Raw genomic sequence first — 15,984 nt, 5'->3', positions numbered from 1 at the left:
ATGAACCATTAAGCACCCAACGGCCGCTGAAGCTTATCCGAGAGAAAGAAGGTTTGGAATATAAGAAGCCACAAATTGTGGAAGAATGGGAATCTTAGGGGAGATTCGCGTGGCGATGTTCAGGCCCTGCTTTCTTTCATCCAAGCAATGACGAGATTGGTTTCATCACATTACACACAGTGGCTCAGGTGTGAAAGAAATTAATGGGCACTAGATCGTACCGGGCTTGTGGAATGCGGGCGGTCGCTCTATGTTTCCAATGGCTCGGCTTGCTTGCGAACGGAAAGATATGCAGACGGCTTCTCTGAGGCAAGGCCATGTGGCTGTGATCGACCACAGCTGAAAATCTGGACGCGCTTGGAAAAGACCGTTGGACCTGGATCTCTGTTCATATGTCTTTTGTTGAGGCGGCGTATCATCCGCCTTGGCTTGGTGGCGTTCCTGGTCTATGCCCAATGCAGGTCCGGGATGTTGATGCCAAATTCCGACAGGAACTACCACAGATGGCCATCGAACCTATCATCAACCAGTAGCATACCAATCTTCTGCTTCATTACATAGTTATTCACATCACCAGCACAAGTATTGAAGGGTTCAATAGAAACTATTTGATCGTGTATTCGTGTGACCTAGGTCTCCTTCAGTATGTCGGCAGCCTTCTCAGCTACGGCATACATAGTTGCCTGCAGATGGCAGGCTGGAATCAACGGAATGATACTGGCATCAATCACTCTCAGCCCCTGGACGCCGTAGACACGAAGTTGGGGGTCCACAACGCCACCATGCTCCAATGGTTGCAAACTCGCTGTTCCACTGGGGTGCGCAAAGCTGGCAAAAAGTGAGTTCCTAACAGCTTCGGCGATGGCCTCATCAGATGTAACGTTGCTACCAGGAGAGATCTCAACAGCCTCCCTAATCGCCAAAGTTGGAGTATCCCAGACCTTGCGGAAATCCTTGACACTGAGAACCGCGATATCGAGATCAATGGGGTTTTGGAGTGTGCCAAAGTCAATGATGGGCGGGTTGGCAGGGTCAGGGTTGGTTGAGCTGATCTTGATGGTTCCACGAGACAGAGGCTTCTGGAAAGCAATGGCACCACCAGAGAAGCCCCCAAAAGGGATTTCCAATACGCCTGCCTCTGGGTTCCGGAAAAGCTTGGCGAGAGCCTCACGCTGAGCGAGGAAGCCCTCAAGAAGCTCGGGATGCTCTGAGTAGATCTCCGGAAGGAAATCAAGCGCGTTTTGAGCTTCGACAGACGCGGACAGGACCTCGTATTCTGGTGTAAGATCTTGGAGAGATCTGAAGATGATGTTGTTTCCACGAGCGTGAGTGAATGGCCCAGTTCGATTGGCAAAGTATTCAGCCTCAGATGCGTTGAAGAATGCCGGATCGTTCATGGCCTCGCTCCCGAGCTCGGGAGGGTTACCGTACGTGTACAACATCAACATCCATGCGTGGTCCTGGTAGTTGCTACCAACACCAGGGACATTGGCGACTACATCGACATTGAGAGACTCCAGCATCCCAGCGGGACCGATGCCGCTTTGGAGCAGAATTCTTGGCGTCTGAACGCCGCCGGCAGCAAGTATGACCTCCTTCTTCGCCTTCACAAATGTGGTGGCGTTAGTTTCGCGTGATATCACGTTGACACCGACAGCTTTCTTGTCCTCGAACTCGATCTTCGAAGCATAGTGCTTAACAAGGAGGTTGAGGTTCTTGCGAGTTTCGGCGATAGGCTCATAGTATGCTGTTCGTGAGGTCGACCGAGTAACGTTCATTGGGTCGTGATTTTGAGGGAGTTGAGCAAGGCCAACGTTGTTCCCACCAGCACCATGGTCATCGAGTACAGGCACACCAATGTCCTCAATCCATGCCTTTCTTTGAAGATCTGTAAAACTGTCATTTAGTCATGGACTCATGAATTGAAGTCTTAATAATATTAAAAGGGCCCCAAAATTGTACGTACCTCTGTCGGGCCATTGCCATGAGGGGAAGCCGGCCTGGAGAGGACCATCGCCATAGGTGCTGGGGTCGTAACTGAAGTTGTACTTCTCGACGTATTCGGGCGCGGGAAGAGTGAATGTAGATGACTGGGCAATGAAGGTTAGCACAACTAGTTCAGCATTCTTTTCGCCATCGATCTTGCACACCTTCTTGAAATAGTGGAAGAGGCTTTCCCAGTTCCACCCCGGGTTTCCTAGCTCCTCCCATGCATCGTAGTCGGCTTTCGAGCCGCGATCAAAGGCCATGCCATTGACGGTGGACCCGCCTCCAACTACTGTTCCAGTCTGAACGCCGGAGGTTCTGTTATTCAAGCCGGATTGTGGGATAGACAAGAATTGAATCAAATCGTTGGGGTGTAGATTAGAAGCGTAGTAGGGGATAGCTACGTCCCAAGAGACATCAAAATCTCCGTATTCGACAACCAAGACGGTTACTGTTAGAAATTAGGATCAGCAATGAATCAGCACGCTCTTCTAATAGCGTACCATGCACTTACCCTCTGGGTCTTCGGTAAGTCTGTTGGCAACAACCAGGCCACTCAAGCCTCCGCCTACAATCACGTAGTCGTAAGAGTCAAGGAGATCCGTCGTATTTCTTCTGGCAAACTTGGCAGTCGCTGGCGCGGCAATTGCAAGCTGAGTTTGGCTTGAGACAAGCACGATCAAAGCCGCAGCTTTCAGACTACGAATGATGGCCATTTTTGGAAAGTCCAAAGAGTCGACAGGCTGAATAACAGGATGTTCAGCAATCGAAAGAAACTCCTTCTCGAGACCAGAGGGTCCTGTCACAACTTTTTAAAGGCTCGGAACCAGCGGACTGCGGTCAACTCACCCCAGTTCATCGCTTTCGGGCTACTGCACAAACATCGCCTAGTCCAATTCATCGCATGTTGTTCAACGGTGCGCTTCTACGCAAGAACCCCGCCGAGCTCAACACACCTTGTCGTTGACGGGCCATCAGTAAGGATTATTAGAGTGCAAAGTGCTAAGAGCCGGGGAGCGGCAGATGTGGCAAAGCAATCCGATGCAATGGGTTCCTGTCCCGCAGTCCTGTGCGTTCCAATAGGGCAGCTCGCAAAAGGAATATCACGGCCCCAGCGCGACACCCTGGACGACACATGGGCTAAAATCGACAGACGCTGGGCCCGGCCGGCCGATGGGACGGCCCATGTTCTCCAAGTAGCCACACCATCCAGCCGATGTCACGCTGTCGACCATTCTTCTCGAAGCTGTAAGCACTAAGGATATTAACTTGTCTGTCTTTGATTTTGCCATCTAAGACGTCGGTGTTTGACCATCATCCCCAGTTGAAATGGCCAAAGAGGCCAAGGCGGCGGTGGGGTACCGATTGTCGTATACGAAATAAGTGCTGCGAGCTCCCAGTGCTGTAAATGTGTCTATTGAACTGAATGCAAAGCAAGGGCGTCTCCACCCTCACTGCGTTGCGTAAGTGCTACTTGCCCCGGACTTGCGCTGTTTTCAATGAATACTTGGGGTGTCCGGAAGCCTGAATCTCAGAGATCTTGAATCCACCGGGGCATTTTTTCTGAAAAACGCCCTCGGTATCGTACTTAAGAGCCGCGGCTTAGATCTTGATAATATTGTTCTCCCCATAGGCCCGCAGCGGGTTTTGTGACTTGTCCGCATAGTTGAGGTATAGCCAACCCTCTAAGAAGCCCCCGTCCTTGGCGATTGAGTATTCATCAGGATAGATAAGTCGCGATCCTAGCCTAGCTTCACCTAGCTTCTTGCACCACAGAATCTGTTAGCAATATGGTGATATCTTAGGGTAGAAATTCCACCACTTGGTTTTCTTGTGAGATCTTTGAAGGTCTGACGGCTCAAGTGATTGGGGATGTTTGTTTGTCCTACTAGAAGGACAATTTTCTTTCAACATACCGCGTATTCAGGTCCTTGTGTGTCCCTCTCGAAGGCCCAATCTACTCTATTACAAGGCTTTGGTCAAGAGGCTGTGACAATGGCACATATAATGCGATCGATGCTTACTTTGGTATGAGTTGGAGGAAAGGATAGCCTCAAGAGGTAGAATTACTGGAATTTATATCATAATTCTATGCTACTCAATGGCGTAGAGAAGAGTCTTCAGCCAACGTAAAGCCGCTGTTCAAGCCCAATCCAGCATCTTCTGCCTGTTCTAGTTAGGTAATATCTGATAGCTGTTGAAGTGCCTGTTTCAAGCTTGTTCACCTATTTCTGAGGAGGAACATGAGTTCATTTCCAGGCAAACTGGCCAGGCTTCCTTTCTTCGCTGGGTGATGATGGAGGTGATGGCTGCATGTGTGCTTGACGGGTAAGTCCTATGTTCACCAGTGGCGTCAACACAAAGACATGCCGATGAGATCGCAGTCCATCGTCACTGTTGTCAAAGGCTCGCAGTCTAGGGTAAGGTAAATACCTACACGTAGGTAAGCTATCAAACATGCATGCTGTTTCTGCTTGACGCGGTAACCCGGTCTCACCGGACCCCACGTGCGGTTTTCGTGGCTTGCTTGCATCCTATCACGGTGCTCCAATTGACCTCAATCTAAGAGCCACTCCTGCCTATGATTGCCTTCCAGTCGGATTCATCGCTGCAGGTGGGTTATGCGGGTAGTCAATTGATCGTGTGGTACGTATGAGGCGACCTGCATTAATCACCAGGATATTGAAGACAGTGGTGCATCTCTGAAGCCAACACGGACTTGGAACAACAGAGCGGACATGTGGCTGAAGAGCAACGAACGTCTATGTAAGATGCGAAGGTGACAAATTATTGGGGCTTGTTCGACCAATCTCCGACAAGAATCGCGCGTTTTTTGTCCCTTTCATCGCTGCCTACACCCGAATGGCTTGGGGGTTTTCAGCAAACACCAGGAATATCAACTTTGCCGCTCTCACTGCCCAGATCTTGGCACATCCCCGATGTCATTTATCTCGTAGTCCGAAGTGGTATGGGTGAGAATGAGATGTGTTGGATTCAGTCAAGATCTCAATATTATATAACTTGATCGCCACGCCAGCTACACTTCAAAGCTTGTACGACCATGAATCGAAAGAACACTGTCGGAGTGACTAATTCTTATAGGGAAGAGGGTCTAAAGAGAACATGAACAGGTCATAGGGCTGAAATTAGTGCAAAATCTAGACCAGACACCGCTCTTTCCCCCGATATGTCGTTAACGCAATTTGAGTACCAAAGCAGAAACAATATGTATTCAATTGCGATGATGACGACGAGGGACACGCGTTGAGCAAGCCACGTGCAAACATATATTCACTCTCATTGCCTTGAAATCGCACCATCTAATAGCGGTATCTAGTACGTAAGGTCCGCCAGTGCGCAAGAATTGAAGGCCACCTCAGCGGCGCCGGGAAGATAGGCCGGCCATGACGGCGGAGTTTGAACCGCTGCGGAATTGCGGAACCCCGCCAGCCTGGAGCGTGGAGCGTAACGCATCCTTCCGCAGTGGCCTCTCACCAACTCCATTCTACTATTGGCGGGGGTTTTGGGAAACGTCCCAAAACGGATGAAGTGGCTTGCTGTGCCGTTTGCTTTGAAGTAAATCCTTAACTTATTCCGTTTTGTCCGTATGAGGCACCATTGCGACCGGAGATGAAGTCGATAAGACACGTTCGTCGGGTTTTCGAGCGGAGATGTTCGCGAAATGTCTCATGAAGTCGACGGACTTTGGTATTTGCAGTTTGTCAAGTATAAAAAGCTCTTCGGAGCACTGGAGGCTCCAGTCCGACATTGGAACATAAGCCATTCACATTTCAACACAATCGTCCACAGTCTATCTACAGCCCGAAGCACTTTTCTACCCAAATTCACAGTCATCAAGATGGTCAGAGTTGCTATTGCTGGTGCTTCTGGAAGTGAGTTAAAAGATCATATCCAGCGTTGGGGCTCACCAAATTGCTCGCTAGACACAGAGCTCGCATCTCTGTGTATGAGTTTTAGTGTAGGTGCCATGGCTGACAAGTGATGCGTCTCAGAGCTCGCCCTCGAGGTCATTGACAAATTGGCTGCCACCGGAAAACATGAAGTCCTTGGATTGGTCCGCAAGGTAAGCTATCGATCTCCCCGGAAGAAATTGCAATCGGTCCATGTTTTAGTCTGGCAGGGTGTATACAAGTTTCGAATTCTGTTGTTCTGATCACAGCTTCAGAACCCTTCATCTCTACCCCAGTTCCATGGCGTGAAGTACATCCAGACTTCCTACCAAGATGAGAAGGAGCTGGTAGAGATTCTCACCGGCGTTGAGACTGTTCTCTCTTTCATTGTGGCTCACACCGACCCGAACGCGGAGACAGCCAAGCGTCTTATTGATGCATCAATCAAGGCTGGAGTGAAGCGCTTTGCTCCAAGTGAGTGGGCGACGTGAGTATTTCTGCTTCTTATCCGCCCTGTCATCAACGTTTCGACCCGTCGCTAATGGTCCGGCTTTAAGGAACAATAACCTATCAGATGTGATTGAGTATACCTCTTGGTACGCCAACAAGCTGGAAGTCAAGAAGTACTTGGAAGACGTCAACAAGAGCAAGAAGGTTGGTAAACTTCGAGCGGTCGAAACATCTGGGGTCTCACAATCTAAACAAATCTTAGGTGATTGAGTACAGTCTGTTCCAGCCTGGCGCCTTCATGAACTACTTGGGGTATCCTCATCAGACCACCAAGCACTACCAGATCGATTATGCTACCTTCATTGACTTCGAGAAGGCCACGGCCTTTATTCTTGAGGGATCTGAGAATGCTGAAATGTCAATCACTACCATTGAAGACATCGCGGAGGTGGCTACACGAGCCGTCGATTACGAGGGCGAATGGCCTGTTGTGGGCGGTATCACCGGAGATAGAGTCACTATCGGAGAACTCATTAAGTTGGGTGAAAAGTGCAGAGGTTCGTCGATGACCTAATTTTACTTAATCTCTAGCTATCTTCTTCGCATTACTGACATAACATTTCAGGAAAACCATTCGAGATCGACAGATTGAAGCTTGAGGATCTCAAGGAAGGCATTGTCAAGACGAACTACTTCCCCGCCATTGACTTTCCTGGTGTTCCAGTTGAGCAGCGAGAACATTTCAGAAATGTCGTCGTCATTGGAGCGACAATTTCGACTGCTCAAGGCACCTGGGCAACTTCTGATGAGTGGAACAAGTTGCTTCCTGAATTCAAGCCAACCACCATTGAAGAGTACCTACAGAAGACTTGGGGCGGTCAGTGATTTTCTGGTTTTGTAGGCTGTCTTTATTACGACAACTTGGCCAGACCTTGATGGTTCGAACGATCTGGGCTACCTAGGTCATATCAATGTTCGACATGTTGCCTATCGATTTCAGGTCAAACGATCAGTCAAAGATTGATTGATTCAGTTGCGCCTTTACGTAGAAAATTTCAATCAATTTTGAAATACTGCTCTACAACAGTCCAAGATAGCCGATGCCGAAAGGAGGCTTCGTGAAAGTGCGGCATTCTTTTCCTCTCTAACACCCACGTATGGAAGACGTATAACTGTTTTGTAGATAATTGTTGTTTCTGTTTTTGATGTCTAGACCAATGTTTGACCAGAATTATTCTCTTTCAATCAATCAACCCCCAATATTGAGCGGACTAAGAGGGTCAAACTCGTGTGTAGCGATCAACTCGGGATAGAAGATTCCGGCATCCTTTAACACCTTATCCATAGTTTCCATGATTAGTATACTCTCGGACCACGGCATAATATCACTTTCCAATTGCCCGTCCCTTATACAACGTGCAGCCTCGTCTGCCTCCCAAAATGTACCATTTCCCCAATTCCTCTCGCTGTCTTGCGGCTGAGGGCATTTGACAACCTTTTCGACAGCTCCTTCTTCCGACGTAGAATTATCTTGAAGGATTGAGGCTTATACGCTGGATGGTCCACTTGTATCTCGCCATACGAGCCCTGGATTCGTATCGCTGGTGTGTTGGAATTGCCAGGATCTGTCGCAACCCGAAGCGATGATGTGGCTATGCCCATTGTGCCATGCTTTGGAAAGTTGAGGATAATTGTGGTCGACTCATCAACTCCCGTGGAATATTTTTGAACAGCAGATAGTACCTGTGGTTGTTCTTTCTTGTCCTCCGGTTGAAGATGAAAGAGAATTTGGAAAACCCAGGTCAGCGGGTAGATGCCAAGTCCCAGCAGGACGCCGCCAGCCAAGTCAGGGTTGACCATACGATGCGAATCTTCATAATCGAGTCTCTTGCTTCCGATATCTCCACTACTGTTCGCGCGAGACAAGTCCGCAGTAACACGGTAAACCTGGCCGATAGTTCCGCAGCTGACGAGCCGTCGTATCTTCATGCTTAGCGGGAAGAATCTCGTCCACACACCCTCCAAAAAGAAGAGCTTTTTCCCTCTCGCAGTTTCATACAGTCGTCGGGTCTGGGCAGCAGTTACAGTAAGGGCCTTCTCGCAAAGAACGCTCTTTCCTGCCTGAAGAGCTAGCATCGCGTTCTGGAAATGGTGACTATGTGGGGTGGCGATGTAAATGATGTCAACACTTTGATCCTGTACAAGTGCTGCATAGGATCCATATGTAGAAACCCCAGCAGTCAAAGGGTGGCCGATGCGGGCGAGGAATTCGACAGCTTTGAGGTGGTCTTTAGAGGACGAGACTGCTGTGATGGCATGTTGAACGTCAGTCACGCCGCGGGTATCTGGGTTTGTCAAGAGGTCTTTGCAGAAATCTGTAGTGTGTAAGTAACCTCGTTTCCCGCGAGAAGAGGAGACTGGTTCATCTCGTCAAGGGATCGGTTAGAGTTGACGTACACTCAGACATGGCGCCGGTGGCCATTATTCCCCATCTTAACAGAAACGGTTCCTGTGCCATCTCAATGTCTACCGATAAACCCAAATTCGAACACCGATCAGCATGAATATCAGTTCTTTCTTCCCCAGTATCCGAGGGACGATGTCGATTTCCACCACAGTCGTAGGTAGTATGAAGGGAAAAGATTGCCTTAAGGGGACCACCCAGGAGATGATCGACGTCCAGGTGATAAAAAGTTGATGTCGTGTGCTCGGGGCTTCGGGTTAATGAGTGCCGATGTAGTCCTGATTGCGAGGCCTCAGTGCGATCACGGTTTGTGAAATCCTGCGAGATCGGAGAACGGAATTACAATTGATTGATTTTGTATGCCCAGTTAAGAATTAAAATTCGGATTCCATTATGTAGTAGCCTAAGTTGCCAATCCATTTCATCAATCATCATAAATAGTCGCACTATTTTGTTCATCCCCCTCAACTGTAGCTCCCGCCATGGCTTGCCTGCACTAGAAGTATAGGCTTCCAGCGTTGTTCAAGATCCAGTCAGAGCTCGTCTTTCTAAAGTCGTCTTTCAGAGTGCTAGCCTTGTCCGCGAAGAACTGCATCAAGTTCTGGCCCTGCGACCACTGGGGCCAGGCCGGGTACGCTCCGTTGAGGCCGATGTTGGGGTCCGAGGCATAGACAAAGTTGGTGTAGTAGGTACGGATGCTTCGCGCAGCGTAGTTATCCTTGATGCCGTAGAAGACCTGCAGCAAGTCGGATCCGTGGAAAGTACCCAGAATCGGGGTTCCGTAGTCGTACGACGAGAGGTAGGACCAAGAGGGCACGGTTGGCTGCACGGAGGTAGCAAGGTTGAGGAAGACGCGGCGGGTCAGGGTGAAGACCAAGTCACCGAGAATGGCAGATCGACGCTTGAAGCCGGGGAAGATCTCATTCAAGAGACCAGTGCGGTGCGGGCTACCGTTGATGACAGCAGTCACGCCGTCATCATAGGTGGCGACGTAGGCAGTGATCTGGGCTGTCGTAGCTGTTGCGAAGTAGTAGTTCTTGAGGTAGGTGACCAGCTTGTCGGTGGTGGTCAGGTTGGGCTGGAAGATGCCGAAGAGAGTGCCTTCATCCTCTTGATCTCCAATGATCATGGGCACGGCTGCGTACTGGCCGTTCTTGGCCAGCACGTCGGGGCTCGCGGTGAGAGTCTTGCCATCCGGACGGGGCAGGTAGGACAGGGCGAGAGAGTTGTAGGAGAGAATTCCAGGGACAGACGTGACTGCGTTGAGGAACGTGGTGTAGTCGACCTCGCGTAGGCAGGCGAGTGTGTCGGCCTTACCAGCGCATCCTGCCTGTGAGACAACTTTGTCGTACACGGCCTGTCCCTTTGGGCAATCAACGGGGTCGGTAGGGACGATGCTGCCGGAGTTCATGATGGCACCGCGGAAAAGCGCCTTGCCGTTGTACTTGTTGTTTCCGTTGTAGAGAGCCATTTGGTCGAAGACGGAGATTGCACCCGCAGACTCGCCCCAGATGGTGACCTTGTCCGGATCACCACCGAAAGCCGCGATGTTGTCCGCAACCCACTCGAGACCCATTCTCTGATCAAGGAGACCGAGGTTTGCCGAACCGTCGGCAAGGATCTCTTTGCCGGGCATGAAACCAAAGCCAGCAACACGGTAGTTGACAGCGACGAAAACGAAGGGCTTGCTAATGTCGACACCGTGCTGGACGAGGCCAGTTCCGTCGTACATGGAGGACCATCCGAGCTGTTCAAATCCTTGTCAGTACATTGGACGGATGGGTCAAAAGTTCGAACAACACCGGGCGTACCTCGAATCCACCTCCAAAGATCCAGTAGAGCACGGGCAGCTTCGCATCTGCCGTAGTGCCCTGGGGACGAGCCACAGTGATGGTAAGGCAGTCCTCGGTCTGTCCAGTCGCCTTTTGGACAAAGGGAAGGTTCGCAATGTCTCCCAGTAAGTTGAACAGAATATTGTCGCTGTCGGAGGATGAGACCATTTGCGGGCAAGCAGCCGCCGGGCCGGTGGCGTCAAAGGTTCCAATGTTGTCTGTGAGGCGCACGGGAGGCTTCAATCGCAGTTGTCCAGTAGGTGACTTGGCGTAGGGGATGCCACCAAAAGATTCGACATTGTTCATGACGTTTCCGACGACGGTTGCTGTCTTGAGAACGACCGTCGCGTTGGCCACAGCCCTGTCTTCCAAAGGCTGGACATGGTCCGACACCGCCAAAGCGGCTCCCAGGAGGGAGAGGGACGAGACGAGAGCGGGAAACTGCATCGTGAAGAGACGAACGTTCGTCTGATAGATCCACAGAATAAACTGAGAATGACCGAAGGGAGGATGGAGCTAGGTGCGAGCTACAGGATAGACCCAGTCGATGGAGCTTGGCTGAAGACGATCTGGATGAGCTGCCTCGAACGACTCAAAAGAGGATCCCATCGTAGAGGGGGCTTCCCGCTGTCTATTTAAGTCAATTCTCCACGACGATCCAGGAACGACATTCCAGCGCAAAATTTGATCTAGTGTGGATTGACCGGTGAACTTCAAAGCCGCACCCACCATCGGGTTGAACACCCCTGGCATGTGGTCTAGTCTCTGTGTGTGGCCCGCGCGATTGAGCTAATTGCGAATGGGGGCACTTGCGAGTTTAGAATGAGCTTGGGCAAAAGGAGAAGCTCAGTCCCCGCCGACTGAGTCGTGGGCCTCACTAGTCGAGCGGGTATCGAACTCGTGCTCAACTCCTCAAGTGAACCCAGCATAAAAAATATTGGAAATGGGCAAACCGGGAATGCAACGTTCCCCATGGGGTAGCGGGGCTTATTGCCGGGATGTGAAGACGTATTTGGGTCGCTTCTGCGCGGGAAGAGATGGCCGAATGACCACGGCAGTTCAAGATACCCATTGCTCGGGGATGTCAGTGATCCCGCTGCGGCACAGCAAACGAAACGAAACAGCCTTATTGACGTAGGACAAGACTCGAAATTCACATGGGAATATGCAGAGTCACAATCGTGCCCCGCGTTCCCGCCTCGGTATGTCGGGCGGCAGAAAATGGTGGTATTCTTAAGCTAAGTCGCGCACGTCGAAAGCATGTAAGCGCAGGGGAACAAGGAGGGAGAGATACTGAATAGAGGCGGTCTGGTCGAACGGAACGGCGTGAGAATATTGTTTCTGAAGCGCATGTGATTGTGAGACAGCCCGTCGACGGACACCAGGAACCAGGAACTCTGTCCCAATCAGGCATCGATGTTCCTCTCATCTTGGACTTGTGGGTGTGAAGCTGTCGTGTGTCCGGCCGTGATGGTGGCTGCCCAGTGAGGGCATAAGCGCCCTGGACAGCTGGTGTTTGCTGCACGACAAACGGCGCGGGCGGCATGGCCAAGCTGTACGTTCCCAATAGTGCGTGAGTTTTCGTATTAATCGGGGAATGCGGGGTGAAAGTTCAAGATTTGATGCGCCTCCATCTCTGTTGGACAGTTGGAGTAGCACCAAAAGGACCCATCCCGAACGAGGTCGGCTGATGTAGATCGCCAACCTGGATCCTTGCACCGGCACTGGAGCCAGCCATCCACGAGGTTCGAGTCTTTCGGATTTGGTATCCTACCACGGTAATGGGCCCGAGATGCGTGGGGCTTCGGATCGAGAGATGTGCGAAAGAATCGAAGCTGATTCTTCGAGTTGAGAGGCAGCCGTGGATTCCGCGCATACAATTCACAAAGTGGGCAAGCAACGCACACAAAAACCGTTGAGGGGGCGGATAGGTCGGGATATTCCACCAGTATCTTAGCTCGAAAACAGAATCCACTCGAACGATGTTTGCAACGGGGGGGATCATACAGGATGACACTAGCATCTCGGCGGGGTGCTTTAGTGCAAGTCTGATCACACACACACATACACGCACACACATCTCTCATTCTCAAAGATGTTTACTGGTCGAATGAGGTTATGGAGGTTCCCGAAAGCGAGGAACGAGAGAAACGAGCTGACGATCTGGGAGAGTCAGTGTCTGCGGTCCGAAAAGGGCAATATTTACTCTTCGGACGGCCGCGGACACGAGGCGACCAGAGAGCGCTAGGCACGTCAAAGTCGGCTCTCGAGGCCTTCTACGTCCGAATTTGGGACTTAGCTCGTGACGGGGCGTTGAAAACGTCCGAATACCTCGGCCGAACTACTAGTAATCAACTAATAGTCTTACACACAGATGCGGCTCGTATGCTTTGACATCTTCAAGCATGTGTCTGCCATGCTCAAGAGCCATCGTGCGGCGTCCGTTGCTGTCGAGGGGGTGGAAAGAAGAAATGTGTTGTGCATGATCTTCCTCACGCTGCGCGCAAGCTTGTTAAGTGGGATTATCTTCGCGAGCAAGAAAGACCCCTGGCTTGCCATCTTTCACCGCCCAGAGAGTAAAGTAGTTAATATAATGTTGCGGGGATAATGAGATTGCCGGCTTCTCAACAGGTGTGGAGCCGGAATTATGGTCAAAATCAAGTTATTCCCTGCTTGAGAGATAGAATTATCCCATTCTTAGCAGGAGCTACTGGGCCGCCCTTGATTCCTCGAAATCTTTACTTGGACATGAAATCCCTCGTGCAGAGACCATTGGTATCCGCAATTGTTGAGGAGTTGAAGACATTTTCTACGGAAGTAGTCCTGAAGCTGGCGAGCTAATGTGCGGATAGAGGTCCGAACCCTTATCAACCGGCCGAGCCGCAAACGAAGAGCTAGTGAAACTCGCAAGTTTTGCCAAAGAAGCTTAGTGCTGCAGATGTCAACTTAACGATAGACAGGAACAACAACAGAGGCATTCTCTTGACGACTTCTCACACATCACATCGGAGATCATCCCCCGCGTGTGGGCAGGTTTTGCGCCGTGACCCTAGCTCCCGCAGCTAGACACTTTAAACTTCAGGACTGTGTTCAGTCCGCCCAAGCGTCCGAGCAACGGTTCATCCGTCGTCCATCCTGTCGATTCAGAATGTTGGCCCGCTCCGCTTGCAGCTTGCAGCTCTTTGAGAACCCCCAATTTTCCGTATCCGCCAAAGAATGCCCCAAGACTAGACACCCCCATGGGACCCCTTGCAGGAAAATTTGCGAATGCACTGTGATGGACCGTTTGTATTCCATCATGACTCAGGCCTGAGATCGTCGCAAAGGAGCGGAGAAGCTGGAACTTCACTCATTTGTTCGCTCTGCACTACTCCGAGGATCCGTGCGCACTGACACCTGAACCCTTGCATACAAGTTTGTGTTGTGTGCCTGAGAAATGGCCCAGCGAAGCCTGTAGGCCCGAATGATGCGAGGAATACAGTCCAATATTGATCTAGCAGAATTGCCCATTGCAAAAGAGCCAAGATGCATTCATGTCAAAGTACGTTCCGATAAATAAGAGAAGCTGTATACGTGCAACTAGGTTGGACTCTCTTTCTGCCCTTTCTAATCCTAGCCAAGTGTCATTCTGGATAGTAATTCTTAATTGCAAGTTCGCATATCGATAAAGAGATGCTTTATAGGGTAAGTACGTTCAGCTGAAGACAGGTCAAAAGCATCATCAGTTACCTACCTTGGGCCGTACGTGTCTTTTGAACAGCAAGCCCTGGAGATGTTAAAGTCGAATGAGATGCTAGCAGAATATTGCTTTAATGTTTGCATCGCGGAGAAATTGGAGTAAGTTGTACGTATACCGTGAATTGGATGAATAATGACGATCAATTGACTGATGTATCATGCTACGTCTAAGGGAGAAAGAGAACTTGACGTCAAGCGTCACTTCTCAGCCTGAGGTAGTGATGTGGGCGGTGAGGTGCATTCATCTGGCCGAAGGGCACAATTCGAATTCTGTTCTGACACCAGCCCTGTCTCTGCTTCAGGTCTTATTATCCCAGCAATCTTCAGGCTGATAGAAAGAAGACAATGGGATCAGAATCAATCATCGGAAGCCTCAACTGTGGAGCAAGCACTGTCATTTCCAAAGAGTGTCGGGTCAGTCGCTTGATCACCCCAGCAATCGCAAATAGTCCTAGATGTAGATATTTGTGATTGCTCCAATAATAAGCGCTCGTTCAAATACCATAGTAAGACACCTGGATGATCTGCCCGAGGCCTGATTCGTCACGATGTCCTTGGGTCATGTGGCCCAGGAGCGCTAAAGAAAGACTAGTAGGGACTTTTGACTTCGAAACTTCTCGAAAGGAAGATCTGTACTTGTTGGTATTCCTATCACAGGGATGGTTCGAACCGTGGGTGACGAAGAGGTCAAAATCTATATATATTTAACTTCTGCGTAAGGTGTAAAAAGGAGGTTCTAACCGGAGGTTGGGTAGACCGTAGATCTCGTAAGTATGGTCTGTAAGTGGCCCCTGCGCGGGCCCCTTGCCTCGAGGTCGAATTGGACTTCTAATCCGATACTGACTATCTCTCTCTTTTATCGCCTAACTACGGCGGTTAGAAGTGTAATTCGATCTCGGGCTCCTTTGCCGAGGCTGCCCCCTTTTCCTCCTTCTTCTGCTCCTTGCGGGTTACCTATCCCTCCATCCATATTGTCGCCCTTCCTTCGCTAACGAAGTACTCGAGCCCCTTGTTGGGCGTTGCCTTTGTGAAAGTATCCGCTAGATTATCGTCCCCGTTGATCCAACGGATCTCGAGGATCTCGCGGCGCTCATACGATTGCCGGAGGGCTATGATGTCTATCATCAGCCTCTTCTCCTTCGTGGTGCCTAGTTTGACGAGGCACTCATATAGCAAGTACGAATCGGTACAGACGATTATCGGTATCGTGGGGATGTTAAGTCGATTAGTAATCCTCTTTAGCGTCGTTGAGATTGCGTGTGCGATATCGATGCCGTTAACCATGCCGTAGACCTCTAAGGTGAGTACACTTCGTGTGACCCTTTTGCTCTTCGTCGACGAGTAATAGATGACATTACCGCGGATTGTGAAGTTCTCCTCTCCTATTGCCTTGTTGGCAAGGATTATCATATATCCTAATTATGATGTGAGGTCGTTATTATTCGTAAATAAGCCGTCGACGAATACGTAAAGCTTCGCCTCCCTCAGGTCGATAGGTTAGTACATAAGCCCCCTATCGAGGTTCACTTGCTGCTACTGTAGCCGTCGGTTGAGGGCGTCGAAGTTGCGTTCCGTTGGCGAAGTGGCCTGCGCTGCCCTCGCA

At 50.4% G+C, this 15,984-nt stretch overlaps 4 protein-coding genes across 4 annotated transcripts; 1 reads left to right on the top strand and 3 right to left on the bottom strand.

The window, feature by feature from the left end:
• Nucleotides 1–629: 629 nt before the first annotated feature.
• BDP55DRAFT_701780 (GMC oxidoreductase) lies at nucleotides 630–2,961 on the bottom strand (the record flags this gene model as incomplete). Its single annotated transcript, XM_060577930.1, has 5 exons — nucleotides 630–1,888; nucleotides 1,967–2,090; nucleotides 2,151–2,437; nucleotides 2,501–2,785; nucleotides 2,943–2,961. 5 exons carry the CDS (start codon nucleotides 2,959–2,961, stop codon nucleotides 630–632), a joined length of 1,974 nt encoding a protein of 657 aa, XP_060433587.1.
• A 2,884-nt stretch (nucleotides 2,962–5,845) lies between these two features.
• Nucleotides 5,846–7,232, top strand: BDP55DRAFT_545022 (uncharacterized protein; the record flags this gene model as incomplete). The annotated part of the gene is made up of 6 exons (XM_060568540.1): nucleotides 5,846–5,879; nucleotides 6,000–6,070; nucleotides 6,173–6,384; nucleotides 6,455–6,551; nucleotides 6,610–6,889; nucleotides 6,973–7,232. 6 exons carry the CDS (start codon nucleotides 5,846–5,848, stop codon nucleotides 7,230–7,232), a joined length of 954 nt encoding a protein of 317 aa, XP_060433586.1.
• Nucleotides 7,233–7,596: 364 nt separating this feature from the next.
• Nucleotides 7,597–8,865, bottom strand: BDP55DRAFT_691321 (uncharacterized protein; the record flags this gene model as incomplete). Its single annotated transcript, XM_060576957.1, has 3 exons — nucleotides 7,597–7,813; nucleotides 7,843–8,722; nucleotides 8,805–8,865. 3 exons carry the CDS (start codon nucleotides 8,863–8,865, stop codon nucleotides 7,597–7,599), a joined length of 1,158 nt encoding a protein of 385 aa, XP_060433585.1.
• A 442-nt stretch (nucleotides 8,866–9,307) lies between these two features.
• BDP55DRAFT_628426 (carboxylesterase) lies at nucleotides 9,308–11,090 on the bottom strand (the record flags this gene model as incomplete). Its single annotated transcript, XM_060571900.1, has 2 exons — nucleotides 9,308–10,558; nucleotides 10,623–11,090. 2 exons carry the CDS (start codon nucleotides 11,088–11,090, stop codon nucleotides 9,308–9,310), a joined length of 1,719 nt encoding a protein of 572 aa, XP_060433584.1.
• Between the last annotated feature and the right edge of the window lie 4,894 nt (nucleotides 11,091–15,984).

This window comes from Colletotrichum godetiae (genome assembly GCF_030913485.1).
Source record: "Colletotrichum godetiae strain CBS 193.32 chromosome Unknown BDP55scaffold_7, whole genome shotgun sequence".
Taxonomy (NCBI): Eukaryota; Fungi; Ascomycota; class Sordariomycetes; order Glomerellales; family Glomerellaceae; genus Colletotrichum; species Colletotrichum godetiae.
Note: the sequence above shows the minus strand (reverse complement) of the source record. Positions and strands in the feature narration are given on the sequence as shown.